This window comes from Mesoplodon densirostris, chromosome 2 (genome assembly GCF_025265405.1).
Source record: "Mesoplodon densirostris isolate mMesDen1 chromosome 2, mMesDen1 primary haplotype, whole genome shotgun sequence".
Taxonomy (NCBI): Eukaryota; Metazoa; Chordata; class Mammalia; order Artiodactyla; family Ziphiidae; genus Mesoplodon; species Mesoplodon densirostris.
Window position 1 is genome coordinate 179,272,207 of NC_082662.1, and position 22,754 is coordinate 179,294,960.

At 40.9% G+C, this 22,754-nt stretch overlaps 1 protein-coding gene across 1 annotated transcript in view; it reads left to right on the forward strand.

The window, feature by feature from the left end:
* Window positions 1-22,754, forward strand: part of USH2A (usherin) — a 790,488-nt gene that overhangs the window by 713,093 nt on the left and 54,641 nt on the right. The window contains exons 61-64 of the mRNA XM_060088664.1: window positions 10,800-11,027; window positions 15,403-15,793; window positions 15,824-16,949; window positions 20,348-20,669. Of these exons, the coding sequence (XP_059944647.1) occupies window positions 10,800-11,027; window positions 15,403-15,793; window positions 15,824-16,949; window positions 20,348-20,669 (2,067 nt within the window). The remainder of the gene's footprint in view (window positions 1-10,799; window positions 11,028-15,402; window positions 15,794-15,823; window positions 16,950-20,347; window positions 20,670-22,754) is intronic.

Below are 22,754 nucleotides of genomic sequence, written 5' to 3' on the forward strand. Positions count from 1 at the left end.
TTAATTGGAACTGTCAGTTAAAGCCAAGTATAATGCAATTAAGTGGTACAGTATAGTTCGTGAACCCCTTAGAGTCCCAGAAACGTTTTCAGGGATCTGCCAAGTCAAAAATATTTTCATAATAATATGAAGACATTATGTGTCTTTTTCACTCTCATCCCCTCACAGGTGTACAGTGGAGTTTTCCAGAGGCTACATTATGTGTGATGATGCTTTTTCTCTGCTGGCTAACAGAATATGTGCTTCTGTGTTCTTTTCCTTTAATACTTTCTCAATTTTAATTTTTATATATAGAAAATATTGGTAGATATAAATCACAGAAACAAAAGCTTTTGGGAATCCTCTATTATTTTTAAGAAGTAGAGGTCCTGAGGCCAAAACATTAGGACCACTGATGCAGTTGACAAGAACATTTGAACTCAATATAGTACAGGAATAAAAGCATAACCCTGCCACTTACTAGAACTGTGACGCTGGGCAAGTTACTTATCTAAGTCTCAGTTTCCTTATCTGTAATATTACCACGCTCAGAGCTTTGTTGTGAAGACAAAATGAGATTATGCATGTAAAGTCCTTTTTACACCAGTAAAAGCAAAAACTTTGATCAAAAATAATGATCCTGTCTTAGGAAGGATACACAAGAAAATGGTAAACGGATAACTTTTGTTACCATTGGGCAGGGAACTTGTCATTGTATCCTCTTCACATGGAAGTCACAATTTATCAAAAGTGACGATTTAATGAAAACTCTAAAAACATTTTTTAATTACATTGTTCCTAATAGATAAAGGCCTTGTTCATCTCTGATGAAACTTTACTGTTCCAAATTTTATCTCTGAAAAGAGCTTGACGTACAATGATGGTAGCTCTTAGTATATACATTGTTTTGCTGTGGAGGCTACAGCCAACTCCAAGTTAATTGGCTGATACCCAAGCACACCTGTATCACTTTGCTGCACACAGAATTTTAGCTAACCTAGTTTCCACATGCAAAGTGAAAAGGAAGTCCTGATTTCTAAAAAATAGTATACCTCTCCTACATCATCAGTCTCTCTCTCGTTATTGGAGAATTCCCATCAGTATACACACATGCTGTAGCATCTCCCTTGTTTTTTAAATGTGATCCCACAGGCCCCTCCAGCTACCATCCTATTTCCCTGATCTCCTTCACAGCCAAACTTCTCAGAAGACTTATGTTACTATTCTGTTTCTACTTCTATACATCTAGTTGTCCCTTCCTCCCACTCCATCGGATTTTTGTTGGCTCTACTTCCAAACTATAAGTCCACTCAGTTAGTTTCATCTCTGTCATTATCACACCACTCCAAGCCACTATCAGCCCTCCCTGGACTCCTGCAAAAGCCACTCCCTCTTGACCCCCATTATCTACTGAATTGTGTTCCCCCAAAATTCATATGTCGATCCCCTAACCCCCAATGTGACTTTATTTAGAAATAAGGACTATAGGGAAGTAATTAAGGTTAAATGAGGTTGTAAGAGTGGGGCCCTAATCTGATAGGACTGGTGTCCTTATAAGAAGAGGAAGAGACACAAGAGATCTCTCCCTCTCTCCATGTGCACAGAGAGCAAAGCCATGTGAGGACACAGCGAGAAGGCAGCAGTCTACAACCAGGAAGAGAGGCCTCACCAGAAACCCTGATGGCACCGTGATCTGGGTGTTCTAGCCTCCAGACTGCAAGAATATAAATTTCTGTTTTTAAGCCATTCTGGTATTTTTGTTATGGCAGCCTGAGTAGACTAATACAACCCCCTACATATATTTTTCACACAGCAGCCATAATGATCTTTATTTATTTATTTATTTTTATCAAAGTACCTTGATTTACAATGTTGTGTTAGTTTCAGGTGTACAGCAAAGTGATTCAGATATAGAGATATATAGATATGTGCTTTTTCAGATTCTTTTCCACTGTAGGTTATTGCAAGATATTGAATATAGTTCCCCATGCTATACAGTACGTCCTTGCTGATTATCAATTTTATATATAGTAGTGTGTATATTTTAATCCCAAACTCCTAATTTATCCCTCCTCACTACCTTTACCCTTTGGTAACTATAAGTTTGTTTTCTATGTCTGTGAGTCTGTTTCTGTTTTGTAACTAAGTTCAGTTGTACCATTTTTTAGATTCCACATATGTGATATCATATAATATTTGTGTTTGTCTGACTTACTTCACTTAATATGATAATCTCTAGGTCCATCCATGTTGCTGCAAATGGCATTATTCCATTCTTTTTTATGGCTGAGTAGTATTCCATTGTGTATATGTGTGTGTGTGTGTGTGTATATATATATATATATATATATCACATCTTCTTTATCCATTCATCTGTCCATGGACATTTAGGTTGCTTCTGTGTCTTGGCTATTGTAAATAGTGCTGCTATGAACACTGGGGTGCATGTAGCTTTTTGAATTAGAGTTTTCTCCAGATATATGTGTAGCAGTGGGACTTCTGGATCATATGGTAACTCTATTTTTAGTTTTTGAAGGAAGAATGATCTCTTTAAAACCTAAATCAAATTGTGTCACTCCCTTGCTTAAAGGCCTTCAATAATTTTCCATTGAAATTAGCATCAGACTCTAACTCTTACCTTGGCCTAAAAATATCCACCATCTGGCACCTGCCCATCATTTTGACCGTACCTTGGGCCGTCCTCCCTCTCACTCACAGGCCTCACTCACACTGACTTCTCTCTGCCAGCAAAAATCTCAAGCTCATCCTTCTGCCTAAAAGTTCCCCCCTGGTTTTTCACATGGTTTCTTCTGTAGTCTTGCCTACATGGAACTTCCTCAAGGATCTTCACCCACCTTTCTTAAACCAAGACTCAGTCTTCCCTACCACCTAAAAAATGCTAGTTCATCACTCTAATTATTTCCTTCATAATTTGTCACAGCTTCTAATTCTCTGTCTCTGTCTCTGTCTCTCGCCCACTCACTCCCTCTCTCTCCATTTTGCTTGTATAAATGTAGGACTCCTTACATTTTCCCTCCTTACAGTGTAAGACTCAGAGGGTATGTCCTTGTCTCCCGTGCTTTCTGCTGTGTCCTCAGAGCTTAGGAGGGTGCCTAGTACACAGGAAACCTTCAATAAATATGTTTAATCAAGGATTGAATAAACATAAGACTGGCTGGAATTAATGAAATTCTGTTCAATGCAGTTTAGTACAGTTTTACTAGTATTGCCATAAAATAGATTGCCAGAGTGGAATTGCTGGGGCAGAGAGTATGCACATTTTTAATTTTGATAGATCAGAAGGACTGCTTTTTAATATTTAGTGTGACTGATTTGCCACTTTAAAATTTAATTATCACAAATTTAATTTTTTTTCCTCTTCTCCTTTGAAAAATGAGCCATTTCAAAACCTTTCTTTTTTCTCCCCAATGTTTTTATGGTAACTGAGGCTTCATCGTTCATTTGCAAGAACCCTAGCTTTTGTTTTATATTGATAGATTAAATTGATAGAGCCCATTTATCTATAAAGAAAACTTCTGTGAGTTGAATCTTCTTTTTGCATTGACCCCCCCATTACAAAATGAATGATGTACTTCAATGAGAGAAAAAAATACCCACTTTTTCACATGTCATTCTTCTTCTCTGAATGTAGATATTTGTGGAAGACACAAAAGTACACACAGCACTAACACATGAAAACTCTAAGCTGAACATTTTAAATTTGAAATTTACAATTGTTACAACAAATGACCCCTGACTAATCAGTTATGTAACAATACATATCACAATTACTTAATGGGAGGATATGCATTTATACTTTCTTGAAATCTTTCCAATTGAGCTCTCTGACATTAGTTAGAACCCAGAGCTAGGAATGCTTTCACACTTGTTTGAACTTTTGAATTAGCTTCATTCTATTTTGTTGTCATCAACAGTATCCCTAAACTTTTCCAGCTGCCTTCTAGCTGTTTGATGTGTATAAAGTATAAGGGTATGGATGGTTCCACACTAACATGTCCCCACTACCAACAAAAACCATAAACCAGGTACATGTGATTCAGGACAGAGGACAGTATAATTGTCTTCAATTCAGTCCAGCTGTTATAATCCCCACCTTGACTTCAGTCAAAAGACAAACACTGTGCAAAGAATAATTTCAAATTTTGAAATGGAGCAAATATTCAATAAAATTTTTAAAAATCTTATTCCTTTTTTTAAATGTTACCATGTTTTAATTTATAGGAGAAGAAATTTTGTCTCTGAAGATTATGAGCTGAACAGGCACACATTTGGCCTAATTATATACAGTTGAGGAATAATGGCTTCCACCTCTTTGTACAACTGCCATAGTCACTCATGTATAATACCTGTGACCATGGGCTTTTTTGTTTTGTTTTGTTTTGCGGTACACGGCCCTCTCACTGTTGTTGCCTCTCCCGTTGCGGAGCACAGGCTCCAGACGCGCAGGCCCAGCAGCCATGGCTCACGGGCCCAGCCACTCCGCAGCATGTGGGATCTTCCCAGACCGGGGCATGAAACTGTGTCCCCTGCATCGGCGGGTGGACTCTCAACGACTGCTCCACCAGGGAAGCCCCATGGACATTTTTATGTCAACATTATTTACAATGTTCCAATTGTAAATTTACAATGTATAGCATATCTATTTTTTCTCTTTTTTTTAATTGAAGTATAGTTGATTTATAATGTGTTAGTTTAAGATATGCAGCAAAGTGATTCAGATATATATACATGTATTCTTATACATATATATATATTCTTTTCAGATTCTTTTCCCTTATAGGTTATTTTAAAATATTGAGTAGATTTTCCTGTGCTTTACAGTAGGTCCTTGCTGGTTATCCATTTTATATACAGTAGTGTGCATATTTTAATCCCAAACTCCTAATTTACTCTTGTTGTTCATCTATTTTATATTTAGTAATTTGTATCTGCTAATCCCAAACGCCTAATTTATCCTTCCCTGCCTCCCTTTCCCCTTTGGTAACTATAAGTTTGTTTCCTCTGTCTGCGAGTTTATTTATGTTTTAAGTTCATTTGTATCTTTTTTTTAAGATTCCACATATAAGTGATACTGATATTTGTCTTTCTCTGTCTGGTGTACTTCACTTGGTATAATAATCTCTAGGTCCCTCCATGTTGCTGCAAAATCTTATTCCTTAGAAAATACTCTCCTATTACTTTTTACATATGGCAGTCTATACTTTATTGGCTGAATAATAATTAAATGAATGAATGAATTCATCTTAACAGATTTATTATTTTATCAGTCACTAACCATGACCTACACCGTGACAGGCAAAATTTAAACATTCTTCCATTATTCCTTCAAATTGCATGGTAGAGTTCTGTTGTTTATTGTTTCCTAACAAATGTAGCCCAGAACCTTTAGGGTGACATTCACAGCCCTGTCCAATCTTACCACCAGTCTCTTCCCTTCCTTAATCCCCACTATTGCCCTATATCCACAACCCTTCAGCTACATTCAACTCTTAGCTCTTTTCCAAATGTATCCTGCATTTTTTCCTTCTGTTCTTTCTTCCAATCCCTCACACATTTTCATCTACTCAAACTCTACATCTTTCCTGTCCTACATCAGATGCCAACGAAGTTTTCCCCAGCTTCTCACCTTCTTTCCCAATTAGAAGTATCTATCTCTTCAGTATCTCCCTGATTTCCCTGGCACACAGTATAGCATCTACTACGCTCTGAATTGTGTGCATCTGTATATATTGTTGATCTGCTCTACTAGATTATAAACTCCTAAATGTCAAAAGCCTGTGTTTTCCATCTTGTATCCGCACACCAACTTTACTGAATCTTGTACATATCAGATTCTCAAAAGGATTTAAAGAATTGAATGGAGCTGCTGGCCAACAATACTAAATGTTTCCCCTGACCATTTTGGCAGCTCTGTCTTGCCACTTAGGAATGCCACCTAACATAGACACACTGTTCACACACATGACAATAGATCATGAACCCAAAGGGTATTTTTTTCTACCTTTCTTGTACTGTCAGTCGATCTTTCATTCTGGAGCAACTCTACAGGTATGTGTGTGTCATCAAAAAATGTCTTCTTTGTCCCACCAGCCAGGAGCTCTGTAGACAGAGATGGCACCCATAAAGTCAGTATACATGTGAAATCAGTGGAAATTTTCTGACTGTGTTAACATTTTGCAGGCTTGGAAGTCCATGCTTAGATAACCATGGATAAGCACTCAAGGTTGATATTTGGGGATGGGTAACAAAGAGAGCATTTCTGTATTAAGACTGATTGGATTTTTACAAAATAAGTACTAGATAGAAATATGTTGATGAACTTTTGGAGAACTCAAAAATTAACTTTATGAATGGGAAGGAATATAGATTGACAATGCCTCAAATTATCTGGCTTTCAGAAATCTAGAAAAATATTTTGTGTTGATTTTTTATGCACTAAAATATATAAAAGTCATCCAATTGACTGGATGTACTCGGCTCAAAGCCATGAATTTCAGGTGATGCTAAATGAGAACTTTTCTTATTTCTCATGTTTCAGTTGTAACTAAACCAGACGCTTGTCAATAACCAGTCCTTTATTTTATCATTATGACAAGATAAACTGTAACTTACAATTAAACGGAGAAGCAGCATCCAGGTGGTTCAACTGAAGAAAACAAAAGTTAATATATTTAAATCTAGCTTTCCCTGAAGCTCTCTGTGCAAAATAAGCAAACTTTCCATATGAGGTATTCTCTGGGTCTTGGCATTCATGAGAATTAAGGAGGCAAAGGAATCCTACAACCAGATTAGGATTTATAAGCCAATAGTCACCCATTTTTAAATACGGAGCCCAAGAAAAGGGGTGAAGCCAGAAGAAACCCCATTGGCTAGAAATGAAGTTGATGGTGACCAGGAAGATTAACCCCTTCCAAATGCAATAAGCACACATAAGACTCTGTTGATGAACACAGCAGTGCAGAGACATCAGTGTTTTAGTTCATTACCAGCAGCAGGGTAAAAAATTCCAAATGCAATAAGCACACATAAGACTCTGTTGATGAACACAGCAGTGCAGAGACATCAGTGTTTTAGTTCATTACCAGGAGCAGGGTAAAAAGAGTCCTTAGGGCCAAGGTAAATGGGTTCAGTGAAAATGCACCTTAAAGACCAGAGGGAAGGCTCTGGAAACTGCTGGATCATCAGATCAATGGACTCAAAGATGACTAAGTTAGGTTGCTTTATGCAGTTTAAACATTTGTGCAGGGAGTCTCCCCATGCAGCCTTTTATTGACAGCTACAGATCAATGGTAATTTTTGATCATTTTCAACCTACATAAACCTATTGACCCCATGGCCACCTTTGGGGCACTTCAAGTAATCAAAAATAATCAGAGGAGATGGTGTAAAATTGTCTGACTGCCAAAGACTCCAAGTAGTTTCACGTGCCCCCAGGAGCAGAGTTGAGAGGTTAAAGTGTAGTTCACATTGCCAGCAGAACCTCAACTGGCAGAGTGTTCCAGAGAGTCTTGTCTTTATGTCTCATTAAAAGACTCACTGATCTGTATCCAGACTCTGACTCTCATGCATATCAGTTTAAAGACAAAAAGCTTAATTCTCATTGGAAGTATTAGATTGCAGAGAACGAATTATTCCTGTTTTCCTTTGTTGAGTCATTCTTTTCTTCGGCTGCCTAACAGAAGTGGTTAATATATGTTTAGAATTTTAAAAAAATTAGCAATATTATGAGGCTGTAGACATGGACAGGACAAAGACAAAAGGGAAGAAGGTGTAAGTAGGTAGCCCAAAGGTCAGGGATAACAAAAATATATATCTCTCAAAAGAATCAGTAGGACAGAAAAGGGAAATAACAAACAAAACAATGACAATGAAAAGAAAAAAGTAAGAGTATTGAATTAAGATAATCTCCAGAGGGAAGGAAGTAAAGGGGCAGCAGCGGAGCGAAAAGAAGGAAAAGTTTTTAATGAGGACTTTTCCCCATCAGTGGGACAGAATGCTCCATCCCCAAAGGAAGGAATGGAATCCAAATCATGTAAGGTCAACAGTGCTCAAGCAAATATTCTGAATTTAAGGAAAATCACAAGTAACTGAGTAAACAAACAAGACTCAACCTAATCCATAGAGTGAACTGTGCCCCGATTTTACAGTTGCATTCTAAAATAGTGAACTCTGGGGTTAGAAATCCATTCAGGGGAGAATAATAGAAAGGATTTCCTAAAATGTCAAAGAATAAATCGGTTAGGGATTGTCTTGCCATTTTGAAGTTTTCTTTATTTTTTACATGGACTTAACTAAATATTGACAAAAAGTATGGCTATCACTGAGGTTTATTTAAAGCATGTGTGTGTGTGTGTTGTAGTTTTGCAGCAATAACAAGTTGACATAATATGGGAACTTGTCTCAGTATAAATTTATGATATAAAAATTCTCCTTCACGTTTCCTATACATTTACGATATGTGATTATTTCTATTTTTAAAGAAGATATATAGACCAAATTAAGCAAAACAACTGTTGTAATCACCTTTCGTAGGGGTCTACATGTAAACATTTCTGTGTCAGGCATGCATGAACTTCAACTTGAGACCTGCAGGTCATATTTCCACATTAGATGGTGGAGGTTTTGAAGCCAGAGCATTTTCAGTACTTCTGCTTTCAAGGATCTGGCTATAAATGTTTATTAAAAGAATCTGTAATGAAATCAGTTTTGTTATTTTTAAATGGTTGCCTGGAGTGTGTTGGATGACTGAATGTCAGGTAAGCATTGAGCGCTCATGGTACGGAATGTGCTTGATAGTATTGCCATCTAGGGGCTGACTGGAATTCTCAGCTCTGAAATAAACTGTAATTGAGCAGGTGCTGCTATTGACAATATACATATGTTTTTGCTTTATAGCCCACATGCTTTTCATGTTTCTTATGACAAAAGCTATCTCTAAATGTCCCCCAGCAGCCTACCTTTTTTAATATATAATCTGTTAGAGGTGATTACTATTTGCTTTGGAGCTGATGCTTTTTTGGCATCTATTACTGAATATTCTGAACAAAGAATTGTTCTTTTTTGCATTATTAATCTTGCCCATGTTTGCCCTATTTCCACAGAAAAGGAATCATTTATCAGAAAAGAATGTTTGTAGTCGGGACTTGTAGCATATTCAGCTTTAATATGCACGATGGTCATTCTATTTCTGTGCTATATTTATCTAAAAGACCAATCCAGTGTTGTTGGAGAAATAAGTTTTAAATATTTATGATCTAACTTTTAATATTTTAAAAAAGAGAAATTAGTATTTCTGTAAAATTTTTTTCAGAGTCTGGTCGCTTAGCAAGTGTTTAAATACTAAAAGATTTCAAGAGTTCAGCATATAATATCATAATAGGACCTTACTAAAACAGGAAAATTGACTTTACAAGTTTTTGATAAGTAAAGGAAATTATATTTCCTCTGCTTGTGTTTAACACATAATAAGAAACATTAACTAATAGAAACTTATAACCAAGAATGTGGGGAAATGGTGTCAAAAATTATTTCTACGGTGTGTTTTGGTTTTGTCTAACCAGTTTTTTTGGAAAGTGGTTCAGTTGGATTTTGCCACCTGGTTTTAGATTTTTTTCAAAATGAGACTTGGATTCCCTCAAATTAAAAAGATTTTCCATACACATAACTTTGTCTGGTGCTTTCGGGTACTACTCGCAGAAATAACTTCCTCTTCTTCATCTCATATTCCTCTTCCTGTGCCCACCAAAAAGAAGACCATTGAAGACTATCTGTCACATTTAAGTGTCAAATAAACCAAAGCTGACCTCACATACCATTAAGTGTATATATCCTATTAAACCAGTAAAAACTTCTTCGTGATTATTCACGTCCAATGGCTATGGTACACAACAGAAAGTGTCTGTGTGTGTGTGTGTGTTTACCTATACACACGTTACTGGTCCACTTGCAGACATAATTCCTATCTGTAAACAGACACTTCCATCCAGCCCAGATGTAGAAAGAGCACCCTGGGCTCTTTCAAAACATTAGGATTCTTAGGTCCAGTTTAATTATGCAAAATATGGTTAGTGCTGCTGTCCAAGCAGGAAAAAAACTAATTATGCTATCTTTTTTTTTTCTTTTAAATTAACAAAGACCAAATACTCAAAGCCTAGCTAACAATTACTTTGGGTAAATTTCAGAGTTTTAGTTAGGGTGTTTTTAACAAATGAGAATATTTTCACATTGATATTAATAGTAGACTGCTCTCAGGGTGCTTGTGCATCTATAGTTCAGTTGGTTTATTGTTGTTTCCTTGTGTTTGTTTTATTGTCTTTGTAAAATGTAAATACACACCAAGAGAACGAGAGAGGGGGGAGATGGGGAGAGTCTTACGTAAAAAATAGTGTCGGGGTTTAATGAGAGAGAATTAGCGTCGTTCAGGTTCAATTTCCAAATCCTTGAGATTATTCCATTCTCTGCCACTCAACTTGGTACCACTGATTTCCATCATGAGCTGGATGCTACACTGACCTGAGACATCATAGATTTTTTTTTTTATTGCATCCCTTGGGTCGCAAGCTCTGAAAAGGCAAGGATCCTATCTGATCCAAGCCGTGTGTGCGTGTCTGAAATCACACGACATTAGGTAATATATTTAGCATGTGAAGAACAGGAAAAAACCATATTGTTTTCTTAATAATTCAAAACTCTGTTGTGATATTTGTGCTGCCATTGGTGAGGCATCTTGGCCAAAGAATGACCTTCCAGCAATTGGCAGCAGTTTCCAAAAGGAAACTAAACTGTTCATTTTCTTCCAGGGAACAAGCCATCGAGCCCACCTGTTCGGGTTAGAACCCTTCACCACATATCACATTGGTGTTGTGGCCACAAACCAGGCAGGAGAAGTTTCAAGCCCCTGGACTCTAGTTCGAACCCTAGAATCTTCCCCCAGTGGACTGAGCTACTTTACAGTGGAGCAGAAGGAGAACGGCCGGGCGTTGCTACTGCAGTGGTCAGAGCCTGTAAGAACCAATGGTGTGATAAAGGTAATGTCTACCCTGAATGTGCAATCATGTTGGTATTCTACAGATAAATAGATGAGCCCTGACATGCCATCAGGTCACTGTGGGAAAACTCCCTTCACAGTCTGGTTAATTCTTCCTGATAGTTCCTCCAGGCGCTTAATCATAGATCAGAGAAAACTAGCTCACACGTGTTAAGCTTCCTATGAACCCAACGCTGTCTAAGTGCTCTCTATGGATTATCTCATTTAATCCGCACATCAGCCCTACTCTGTAGGTACCACTAAACCTCACTGGGCACGTAAAAACTAAATCACTTGTCCGAGGCTAAATAACATTGTGACAATCGAATTGGGATTTGAAGCCAGGAAGTCACACCAAAACGGAACTCTAAATGACCATGTTCCTAGGGCCTCCTGAATTGTCCTGCCCAGCTCTTTGCTTAAGCTTTGCCTAATTTGCACTTTGAGCAGAGCTCACTCAGCAGGAAACAGGAAGCCCCACGTGTCTGCTAAGTCCACGATATCCCTATGTAGGCATGAGAAGCAGTCTTATTAATGTCACATCTAACCCCAGCTTCACCAGTCTGTGAGCGCCCAAATAAGGTTTCCATTATCATCCACATTTTGATGCTTTGAACCATCACCCACATAAGAGGCAACATCATCACCCTTCTGATGTTCTTCTCCAAGGCTGCTGGCAACTCAGCTGTCCATCTATTACTGTCTCTGCCTCTAGTCTCCTCTGGCCCTGGACCACCACTCAGGCCCTCATCAATCACCTTGTGCAGGCTGGGACTGCCACCCCCTGCAGATGCTGTAGACACTCTGCCTCTCCTTTACCACTCCCTCTCAAGGTGGCAAAGACTCCTCCACTAATTCCACATAGAACATCTAAGACTAAGCTTTGACTTTTGATAAACCTTCCCTGAAAACCCATAGTGGGATGCTGGCAGGAAGTTACCTACAGCAGTGACTTAGGTATGTAACTAGAGCTCACAGACCCAGGCCCATCCTCACTGGCCTCCCTGTAGGCTGCCTCACTGCCTGGTACGGTGGCCACCTCTCTGCCCCCCTCCAGGTATGCTACAAGTAGCAGAAGCAAGCTGCTTTCTACCAGCCCCTGACATGTGACCAAACCAGACTTTGCCTACTCTAGGACAGGAGGCCTGAACCTTAGGAACCATGGCCTTAAAATCCAAGCCTCAGCCCTAAGGTCCCCATCAGAGAAAAGAGTATCTCTTTCACGCCCATCAAAACACCCCTCCTTGTGAGTGTTTATTTCCCATCCTAGTGTCTGCCTCTTCCTGGAATGATGGACAATAGAAATATCTACTCCTTTTACGTGCATTTGTGTTTCACCAAATATTTATTGAGGCTTCTACTAAGTGCCAGGCAATTATTCAGGAGTGAACAAGACAGGCAAGGTCCCTGCTGTCACAGACCTTGTATGTGTGTGTGAATACATGAACAGTGGGGCTACAGAGAGGCAAACAAGAAGCTAGTACACAAACCAGAGAATTTGAGAGAGTGGTGAACGCTATAAGGAAAATTAAACAGAATAATGTAATTATGCCTGCTCGGGCTATTTTAGCATGGATGATCATTTGAATTGAGTTGACATTTGAGCTGAGCCCTGAATGACAAGACAGAGTCAGTCATGTGAAGATACGAGAGCAAAATGTTCAGACAAAGTGAACAGCAAATGCAAGGCCTGAAGCCAGGGATGAACTTGGTTTCTTCACATCAAGGGAAGAAAGCCAGTGTGGTTGAAGCTTGGGAGGGTTGGGGAGGGAAGATGATACTAGAAGAGATTCAAGGGATTGGTAAAAGGTGGATTGTGCTCAACCCTGTGGGCTGTGATCAGGAGCTTGGGATTTATTCTGAGTGTGATGAGAAACTACGGAAGGGTTTAGGCAAAGGGATAGCACGATCAAATTTATGTTTTTCCAAATCACTCTGGCTCCTATGTAGGAAATGGGCTATAAGGAGACCAGTGGAGTTTGGAATCTGTTAAAGAAGTCAGGGTAGAATTGACTGTGGCTTGAATTAGAGTGGGAGTTGAGAAGGTCGAGAAACGTGAGTGGATTGGGGATGTATCCAGAAGGTAGAGATGACAAGATTTGCTAATAGCCTGAATGTGATACATGAAGGAAAAATAGTATTTCAGAATGACTTCTGGACTTTGGCCTTGAGTCATTGACTGGGAAGGGAAGGCTGGAAGATGTACAGGTTTGAGGGGATAAGTAGGTGGTTGGAAGTACAAGTCTAGAACACTCGAGAGAGTTCTTCATGAAGATATATGTATTTGGAATTCATTAGAAGATGAGTAGTATTCAAACCCATGGGCCTGGAGGACATCACCTATGGAGAGAATACAACTAGAGATGAAGAGAGCCTGGGATCAAGCCCTGGGGAATACAAAAATTTAGAGGTCAAGAGTATGGAGAGGAGTTGTCAAGGCACGTGAGGCAGAAGGAAAAGTAGATGAGAGGGATGTCCCAAAAGGGAACAGAAAATGTGCCAATGGTGTTGAGAGATCCAGTAACATGAGGGCAGAGATGTGACCCTGTATTTGGAAACCAGGAGGTCACTGTGATCTTCACAAGGAAATCAAGTGTTGCAATGGGAAACCTGGTCGGGATGGTTTGAGGGAATAGGAGAGCAACGCTTCAAAGAAGTATAGATGGAAAGAAAAAACAGAGAAATGGGGCAGGAGCCAGGGGACTGTGGTGTCAAGAAGTTTTATTCAAAAATCAGTGAAAGATCCTAGAGTACATTTAAATGCTAATGGAAATAACCCAGTAGAGGGAGATAAATCAGTGAAGCAAGAGATAATGAGAATAATTGCAAGGGTGAAATCTGTAGGAAGGAGGAGAGGACAGGATCCAGAGCTCAGGTGGACTTCAGTGGGGGCAGAGGTACTTCATCCATAGGAAAAGGAAGGGAGGCAAATAGGGTACGTCTAGATTCACATGCATATGGCAGTGATCATCTATAACATGAGAACATTCCTGTCTGACTGCCTCTGCTTTCCTCAGTCAAATATGTGGTTATGTCAACAACCACCTGTGAGCGAGAGAAGGGGGTATTGGCTGTTAGTGGGGAAAGGAGAAGATATTTCTTACTTTGGAAAATGAGAGAGTAAACATATGGTTTTATAGTTGGTAATCATCTATTTAAAAGTTATGGTAAGAAATTTAAAGTGAGACCAGTCAATATATTTGAGAGTTTTTCTCCAAACCCAGTTAGAAGCTAAGGTCCAGAGGGAGAGCTGAATTTAACACTAGTTAGAGATTTGCCAGGTGAATATGGGGGAGGGCACAGAGAGTCATAGAGACTTTCAAATTGATTGTGGAATCTAAGCTGTCTTCAGAAAACACTCTATTCCCCTTCCCTCAGGGGTATGATCTTGCCCTGAGACCCCCAACAAGAAAATCACACCAAAATACAATAGTCCAACATAAATAGATTTCCAAATCTAGGCTATTTAATCTTAAATAACATTAAAGTATATCAACAATCCAGGAACAACCTGTGGGAAGATTTGCCTCTCAAGGGACTCTGGTATTTGTCCATCTCATCTTAAGAGACATAATCATAGGCTCACGACCATGTACAGGAAGGTCTCCTGTCTCTCAGGTACACTGAAGCGTGAAAAGATGGGGCACCATCATTCAAAAACATCTACATTCAAGTTAAGTTACCTCTCATCTTCCCCAAAGAACAATGAATAATATGGGTTGGAAACTTGCTCTACATTTGTATCATGAGCATTCGGATGGTTTTCCCTGGAACAAAAGAATACTTTGCTCCAAAGAAGCCATCTATTCTTCTATAACTGGTAAGAGAAAACAGGGTGGGTTTTCCATTTTCTGGTCATCAGTTTGTACCTATGTTTTTGTATATGTGTATAACATATATATGTACCTATGTACATGCATGTGTGCCCACACTAGACACTCACACATTTTCCGCCCTGGCATCCTGGTACAAATGATTAAGCATTATAATTCCATTTCCCAGTAAATGCTGTGGCAATAGACAATGTGGATAGGCCCTATTTAGCCTACTCAGGGTGAAATCAGAAGCACTTAATTTTTATAAAATAGGGAATTTGAATACTATTCCCCACTTCTAAAAAATAAAAATGGGAGGAAACCCGTGAGCACTCTTTAAGTCAACGAATTAATTTCAGTGACTCGTAGCTTTTAGATATATGCTTACATGATATCCAACCTTAAAAAAAGAAAAAGCAAAGATCACATTCCCAAAATTCATATCAGAATGCTTCTTCTGGGTTAGGATCATCAAGGTGAGGAATAGGGGGCAGAAGGGGTTAAAAGGGATGAAATAGTGACACCAAGAAATCATATGCTTTGTTTCCCATCTTCCTGCAGACGTACAATGTCTTCAGTGATGGAGTCCTGGAGTACGCTGGCCTGAATCGTCAATTTCTCTTCCGACGCCTGGACCCCTTCACGCTCTACACGCTGACGCTGGAGGCCTGCACCAGGGCGGGCTGTGCACACTCGGCACCCCAGCCTCTGTGGACAGAAGAAGCCGCACCCCAGTCTCAGCTGGCTCCCACCATCCAGTCTGTGGGGTCCACCAGCGTCGAGCTGAGCTGGTCAGAGCCCGTTAACCCAAACGGAAAGATAATTCGCTATGAAGTGATTCGCAGATGCTTCAAGGGAAAAGCTTGGGGGAATCAGACAATCCAGGATGATGAGAAAATTGTTTTCACAGAATATAATACTGAAAGGAATACATTTATATATAATGACACAGGTCTGCATACATTTATATATAATGACACAGGTCTGCAGCCATGGATGCAGTATGAATATAAAATCCACACTTGGAATTCAGCAGGCCATACCTGCAGCTCTTGGAGTGCGGTAAGGACCAGGCAAGCACTTCCAGAAGGCCTCTCTCCACCTGAGATAGCCCAGGTATCTGTGAACCCCCCCAAACTGATGATTTCCTGGGTCCCGCCAGGACAGCCTAATGGCATTATCCAGTCCTATAGGCTTCAAAGGAACGACGTGCTCTATCCTTTCAGCTTTGATGCTACGACTTTCAATTATACTGATGAAGCGCTGCTTCCTTTTTCCACGTACAGGTATGTAGTCACAGCCTGCACCAGTGAGGGCTGTTCCACCAGCCCACCTACCAGCATCACAACCCTTGAGGCTGCCCCTGCAGGGGTCAGCCCTCCAGCTCTTTGGACCATCAGTGCCACTCAAATCAATGTATCTTGGTCACCGCCATCAATTCAAAATGGAGAGATCACTCAGTATTTCCTCAGACTGGACGGTAAGGAGTACCTGGCTGGGCAGAACCTGTCCCTGTTGGTTTCCCACCTGCAGCCTTCCACGCAGTATAATCTCTCCCTAGTGGCCTGCACCAATGGAGGTTGCACAGCTAGTGTTGCAGAGTCCGCCTGGACAATGGAGGCCCCGCCACAAAACATGGACCCTCCAAAACTACAAGTCACGGGCTCCGAATCCATAGAAATCACCTGGAAACCGCCAGGAACCCCAAATGGCCAGATCAGAAGCTATGAACTTAGGAGGGATGGAACCATTGTCTACACCGGCCTGGAAACTCGCTATCATGACTTTACTCTCGCCCCAGGTGTGGAGTATGGCTACACAGTGATGGCCAACAACAGCCAAGGGGGTGTTCTGAGTCCACTTGTCAAAGATCGAACCAGCCCCTCAGCCCCTTCAGGGATGGAGCCTCCAAAATTGCTGGCCAAGGGCCCTCAGGAGATCTTAGTGAGCTGGGACCCTCCAGTAAGGACAAACGGTCATATCGTCAACTACACCCTCTTCATCCGTGAGCTGTTTGAAAGAGAAACAAAAATCGTACACATAAACACCACTCATAATTCTTTTGGTACACGGTCATTCAGAGTAAACCAGCTGAAGCCATTTCACAGGTAGGTAACTGACCCTGGGTGTCCTGAGAACAAGCCATAGCCCCTTTCTATTGCGTGAGCCCTTGGTCAGTCCCAGTGAAGACTCTTAACAGCAAGATGTGTGACATGCCCAAGCCCCATGCATTTAACCATCCAAGTGGACTAACTACATCCTTATCCAGCCCAAACCTGCTTGATTACTTCTGGAGAGCAAAATTCTTGCAGGTGACATTTTGAGAGTCAGTGTTTTAGAAATGTTTGCACTTCATCACAATGTCTGGAACCAAGTAGTGGAGAGATAGGGCCACTTCCCTGAGTCTGGTCCCTCCTGGAAACATGCCAGCCCCTGGTCAGTTCTGAGAACCCCAGTGCGGTTATCTGAACTAGGCTGTGAGGAAAAGGAGTATTATTATTATTATTTTTAATATTTATTTATTTATTTATGGCTGTGTTGGGTCTTTGTTTCTGTGCGAGGGCTTTCTCTAGTTGTGGCAAGCGGGGGCCACTCTTCATCATGGTACGCGGGCCTCTCACTTATCGCGGCCTCTCTTGTTGCGGAGCACAGGCTCCAGACGCGCAGGCTCAGTAGTTGTGGCTCACAGGCCTAGTTGCTCCGCAGCATGTGGGATCTTCCCAGACCAGGGCTCGAACCCGTGTCCCCTGCATTGGCAGGCAGACTCTCAACCACTGCGCCACCAGGGAAGCCCCAGGAGTATTATTTTAAAGAATGGAAAAAGGGCCGTCATTGAGAGCTATTGCCAGCCAGAATTGGACTGATCCAAAATTTGTTCTGGGGCCAGCCCTCCTTATTGAATCCAGCACGTCTTCCAGGAATCATGAGGCTCCTCTGACTATTTCCCCAGCCCTTCAGTCAGCTCTGATCTCATGGTTTCTTGGGATGGTGCCACTTTGCCAGCTCCTGTTTTCTTAGTGGTCCCCGCTGAGCTCTCTGATGAGCAAGGGTGTGTGTTGCTTTCCACACAAAGGAATCTGACCACCAGCCCTCTTCCCAGACTCTAAAGAATTGCTTGGCTTTTTTCCCCCATCACATTTTAACTAACATACATCCCCAGAGAGAAGAGTAATAAAGGACATTTTATTCTTAAAATTTAGTAAAATGAACAGAACCACTTTAAAAGAATTAAAGGCTGAGTGTTGATTACCAACCACCATTGATAAAATTCATCTATTATTGTAATGTACTGATGTGTAGATTAGATCTCTCCTATAATTATCTCTGATATATAGTGCTGTTGAAATGAAACATTTGCAGTCTTATGCATCTCCTAGTGACAATTATTTAGGGTTGCATTAAATATTAAACAGTAATTAAAACTTCTGCAAGTATCTTCCATAGCTAATCCACATGCTCTGTGAGTTGGCTTTTATCTTACTCTGATGCAGGGCATAAAAGAGGCCCATGTTAGCTGCAGAGCTGTACATTTCATCCCGGCTTCCTCTTTACCTGACTGGTACTTGCACGTTTTAAAGATCATCTCAGCTTGCTCCCCTCTGAAACTCTTATTCAAAAAGATTTCTAGGGAAAAAAAAAGTTTCTGGATGTGAGAGGGGCACTTTTCCCAGGCTGAAAAAAGAAAGTCTGATTTTTCTGAGAAACTGAGCCATGGGATTTAAGGCAATGAGAGATGTCCCTTCACTGTCCACTCTCATCGAAGATGTAAGTGACATTAATGACTTAGAATATCAATGGAATATTACTCAGCCCTAAATAAGAATGAAAATTTTGTCCTTTGCAACAATATGAGTAGACCTGGAGGGTATTATGCTTAGTGAAATAAATCAGACAGAGAAAGACAAATACTGTATGTATTCACTTATATGTGGAATTTGAAAAATAAAACAAATGAATGGATATAACAAAAGGGAAACCGACAGATGCAGAGAATAAACTAGTGTTACCAGTGGGGAGAGGAGGAGGGAGGGGCAAGACAGCTGAGGGGGATTAAGACCTACAAACTACTGGGTATAAAATAAATAAGGTATGTGGATGGAATGTACAGCACAGGAAATATAGCCAATATTTTATAATAACTTTATATAGAGTATAAACAATAAAAACATCAAATCACACACACCAAAATAAAACCAGCATATGACTTCTATATGAAGTTTGGGGTTTTTCCAGCAGATTAATGTTTACTGAGTACTACAAATTAGTGTCTCCTCCTTGGGGTACCCCCCAGATGGTCAGTAGGAAGAAGGATCCTGAGAATACCCTAAGAAGCAGGAGGAATCTGACCCAGAATTTTAAAACCACCAGAGATAATCCAGACGTGGAAAATCAAAACAGATCTCAGAATCGCTTAGAAGGCAGATCTGCCATTCACAGCTGTGGATCTCTTCACCAATTAACGGCAGCCCATCATGGTGAAAATGTGTGGGAGGAGAGGGAGGGAAAGGAAAGCAGCAAAGGGAACTGGGAACCTCCCCAAAGGGAGAGAGAGACGTGTAATGAAGAAGAGGGGATGGGGAACAGAAAGAAGGCGAGGAAGTGAGCGCAAGGCGGTGATTATCTGGAAGAGAGAAAGCAGAAAGTAGAAGAGGGAAAAGGCTGGAAGCAAAAGAAATAAAGGGAGAAAGGGAGGTGGCTGGGGCTTGAGGGGAAATTAGGGGTGTCATAAAAATGAGGGGCATGGAAAAGAGGGGGAAAGCACTTATATGCAGCCATAGGCACTTAAGACTAACAAAAGCCCCTTTTGTTGGAAGGGAAAAGTCCCTGTTATGTAAATAGACCTTGCCCAGTGTCAGGAGACCCGCTATGAAGCAAAACATAATTGATTGGTTGAGTTTAACTGGATGCTGATAAGGTGTCTCCGTGATTGATAATCTGGTGTGTAGCTGGGTTAACTTGGGCCCCAGAAGTTCCCCATGTGGTGTAAGGGAGCCTGTTATAAGATGTCAGGTATCAGGTGAGGGGAATTATTAGCACAGAGACTGACTCCCTGACGTTCCTTCCTGACCTGGAAACGCTCCTGGGAATCATTTAGCTCCAGCTGCCGAGAGAGGCGGAGCTCAGGGCTAATGAAATCTCGTTCAAACTCCCGAGATCTGTATTCTCCCTCGCTGTGTTAAGGAACTCTACAGCGTACCGGAATTCTCCCGCTGGAGAGCGTCTTGAAAGTGTATTCATTCTACACATTTCTGTTTAGGGAAGAATCGTGCCCACCCTCTCCAGACAGGTGAGCACCTTTCTTTGGTTTGGAAAGCCAGGAGGCTTGAAAATGTTCTAAAATTTCCGTGGAAACATGACTTTGTTGTCCTTGAAAAGGGTTCGTTGTAGGTAAGAATAAATATAAACGTGTCTGTCTTTGTTTCAGAAAACACTTGGCCTTTGAAAGATTCTTCCCTCGAAAATCGATTTTGCCAATAATGGGTCATTTCTGCCTTGTGTCCTGAAGGTATGAAGTTCGAATTCAAGCCTGCACCAGGCTGGGATGTGCATCAGGTGACTGGACATCCATACAGACCCCTGAAGTTGCACCTCAGAAGCAACCGCCTCCACATCTAGAGGTCCAGATGGCTCCAGGGGGGTTCCAGCCCACGGTTTCCCTTCGGTGGACAGGACCACTCCAGCCAAATGGACAAGTTTTATATTACGAATTGTTCAGAAGACAAATAGCAACTCAGCCTGGAAAATCAAACCCAGTGCTAACCTATAATGGAAGCTCAAGCTCTTTTATGGACGTGGAACTATTGCCTTTCACAGAGTACGAATACCAGGTAAGAAATGTGCGTTACCAACAACTCACACTGAGACGGGTGTGGGTACACATCAGCGCCGGTCTGGAAAAAAATTGTTTGCAATCTAAAAAGCCACTTAAAGAAACATGGGACTGGGGCTTCCCTGGTGGCGCAGTGGTTGAGAGTCCGCCTGTCGATGCAGGGGACACGGGTTCGTGCCCGGCCCGGGAAGATCCCACATGCCGCGGAGCGGCTGGGCCCGTGAGCCATGGCCGCTGAGCCTGCGCGTCCGGAGCCTGTGCTCCGCAACGGGAGACGCCACAGCAGTGAGAGGCCCGCGTACCGCAAAAAAAAAAAAAAAAGAAAAAAAAAAAGAAACATGGGACTTCTGTAGTTTAATAATATTCTTAAAAAAATATTTAAGCAGTAAATGAGGGAGGAAAGGCCGTATTCATTTGCCTTCTTCATTTTCTCGGTTCTTGATCCGTGTGATATAGGCTTGTTATTCCCATGCAGATTTCTGGTGAAGTATTTGCATTTCTTATTAATGAAGTGGTTTCTACCATTAAGCTTCTCTCTGTCAGTGTTGCCTTGGCTGGAAATACTCCTTGTGAAAAGATCACTTTGAAAATAACTCAGGAATTGTACCGAGAGAAAATAAAATCTAATGGGCAAGCATCTCCAGCCCCTGTGCTCAAGAAAGACATAGATTGCTGAGAAAAGTTTAGAGGAAAACAACTAACCTGTGCATGGAGATGAAGTAAGTTTTGTAGGAGGACAGCCTAAAAAAGAGGATTTTGCGTATCCCTAAAAAGTCAGGAATTAAGAACACTATTCTGAAGGTATTTTGAAATCAATAGAAGACTTCTGTTAGGTTTGTTTTGCTTTGCCATCTGGGTGCATTTGCAGTTTTCTTGTAACAAGCAGCTCCAGTTCCTGTTGGGGAATGATTCCTCCACCCCGAGCTCAGGCTTGGTGGGAGTGTCAGTCAACGTGTCAGGCTGTCACCTGGCCAAGTGTTGGGCACCCCTCAGACTTGCCTGGGGCCTGATCTTCAACAAAGTAACTCAGGATTTTAAAAGGTGGAGCTAAGTCCTGATAAAGTATCTCTAACATCAATCCAAAAGCTTTTCTTATCCTCACCATTTCCAAGCCTGGTTCTTCAGCTGTTCTTTTAATTACATATATAGTTGTCCCTCGGTATCCAAGGGGGGTTGTTTTCAGGACACCTGCAGATACCGAAATCCTCAGATGCTCAAGTATCTTGTATAAAATGGTATAGTATTTGCATATAACCTACGCACATCCTCCCCTATACTTTAATTCATCTCTAGATTATTTATAATACCTAATACAATGTAAGTGCCATGTAAATAGCTGTAAATACAATTAAACGCTATGTCAGTAGTTGCAGGCATGCAGCAAATTCAAGTTTTGCTTCTTGGAACTTTCTGGAATCCTTTTTTCAAATATTTTTGATCCACAGTTGGTTGAATCCATGGATACAGAAGTCATGGAGAAGGAGGGCTGACTGTACCCTCAATAAATTCCCTTTTGCTTAAGTCAGGACCAGCTTCTCTTGCTTGCAGTTTCAAAGGAAACTTCCTGAATGATGCAAGCACCAAGTGCCAGGCACAAGACCAAGTGCAATTTTCTAGAAGAAGAAACAGAACTTTGAAAATCTTACCATAACCAGAAATAATAAGATCACGAAGTCACCAGGAATATGGTGAGCAAATCAATGAGGACAGTGATTTGAGGTAACAGTTTAGATGTGAAAGGAATATGTTTTAGGCCGGTAATGTACAGGACACATTTCCCAATGAAGTTAGTAAGAATTGAAAATATAAATTGATTCTTGAATGGTTTGGAGAAATACACAGATATAAACCCATAATCCCTTGTTTGCAATTCCAAATCTAAAAATCTCTTTAAAAGAAGTTGTTGGGTTTTCTTTCTCTCTTTTTGTTTTCGGCCAAGCTGCGTGGCTTGTGGGATTTTAGTTCCCTGATCATGGATTGAACCCAAGCCCAAGGCAGTGAAAGTGCCTCATCCTAACCACTGGACCGCCAGGGAATTCCCCAAAACAAGCTTTTATCTAGGTTTGGTACAACTCATTCAGCA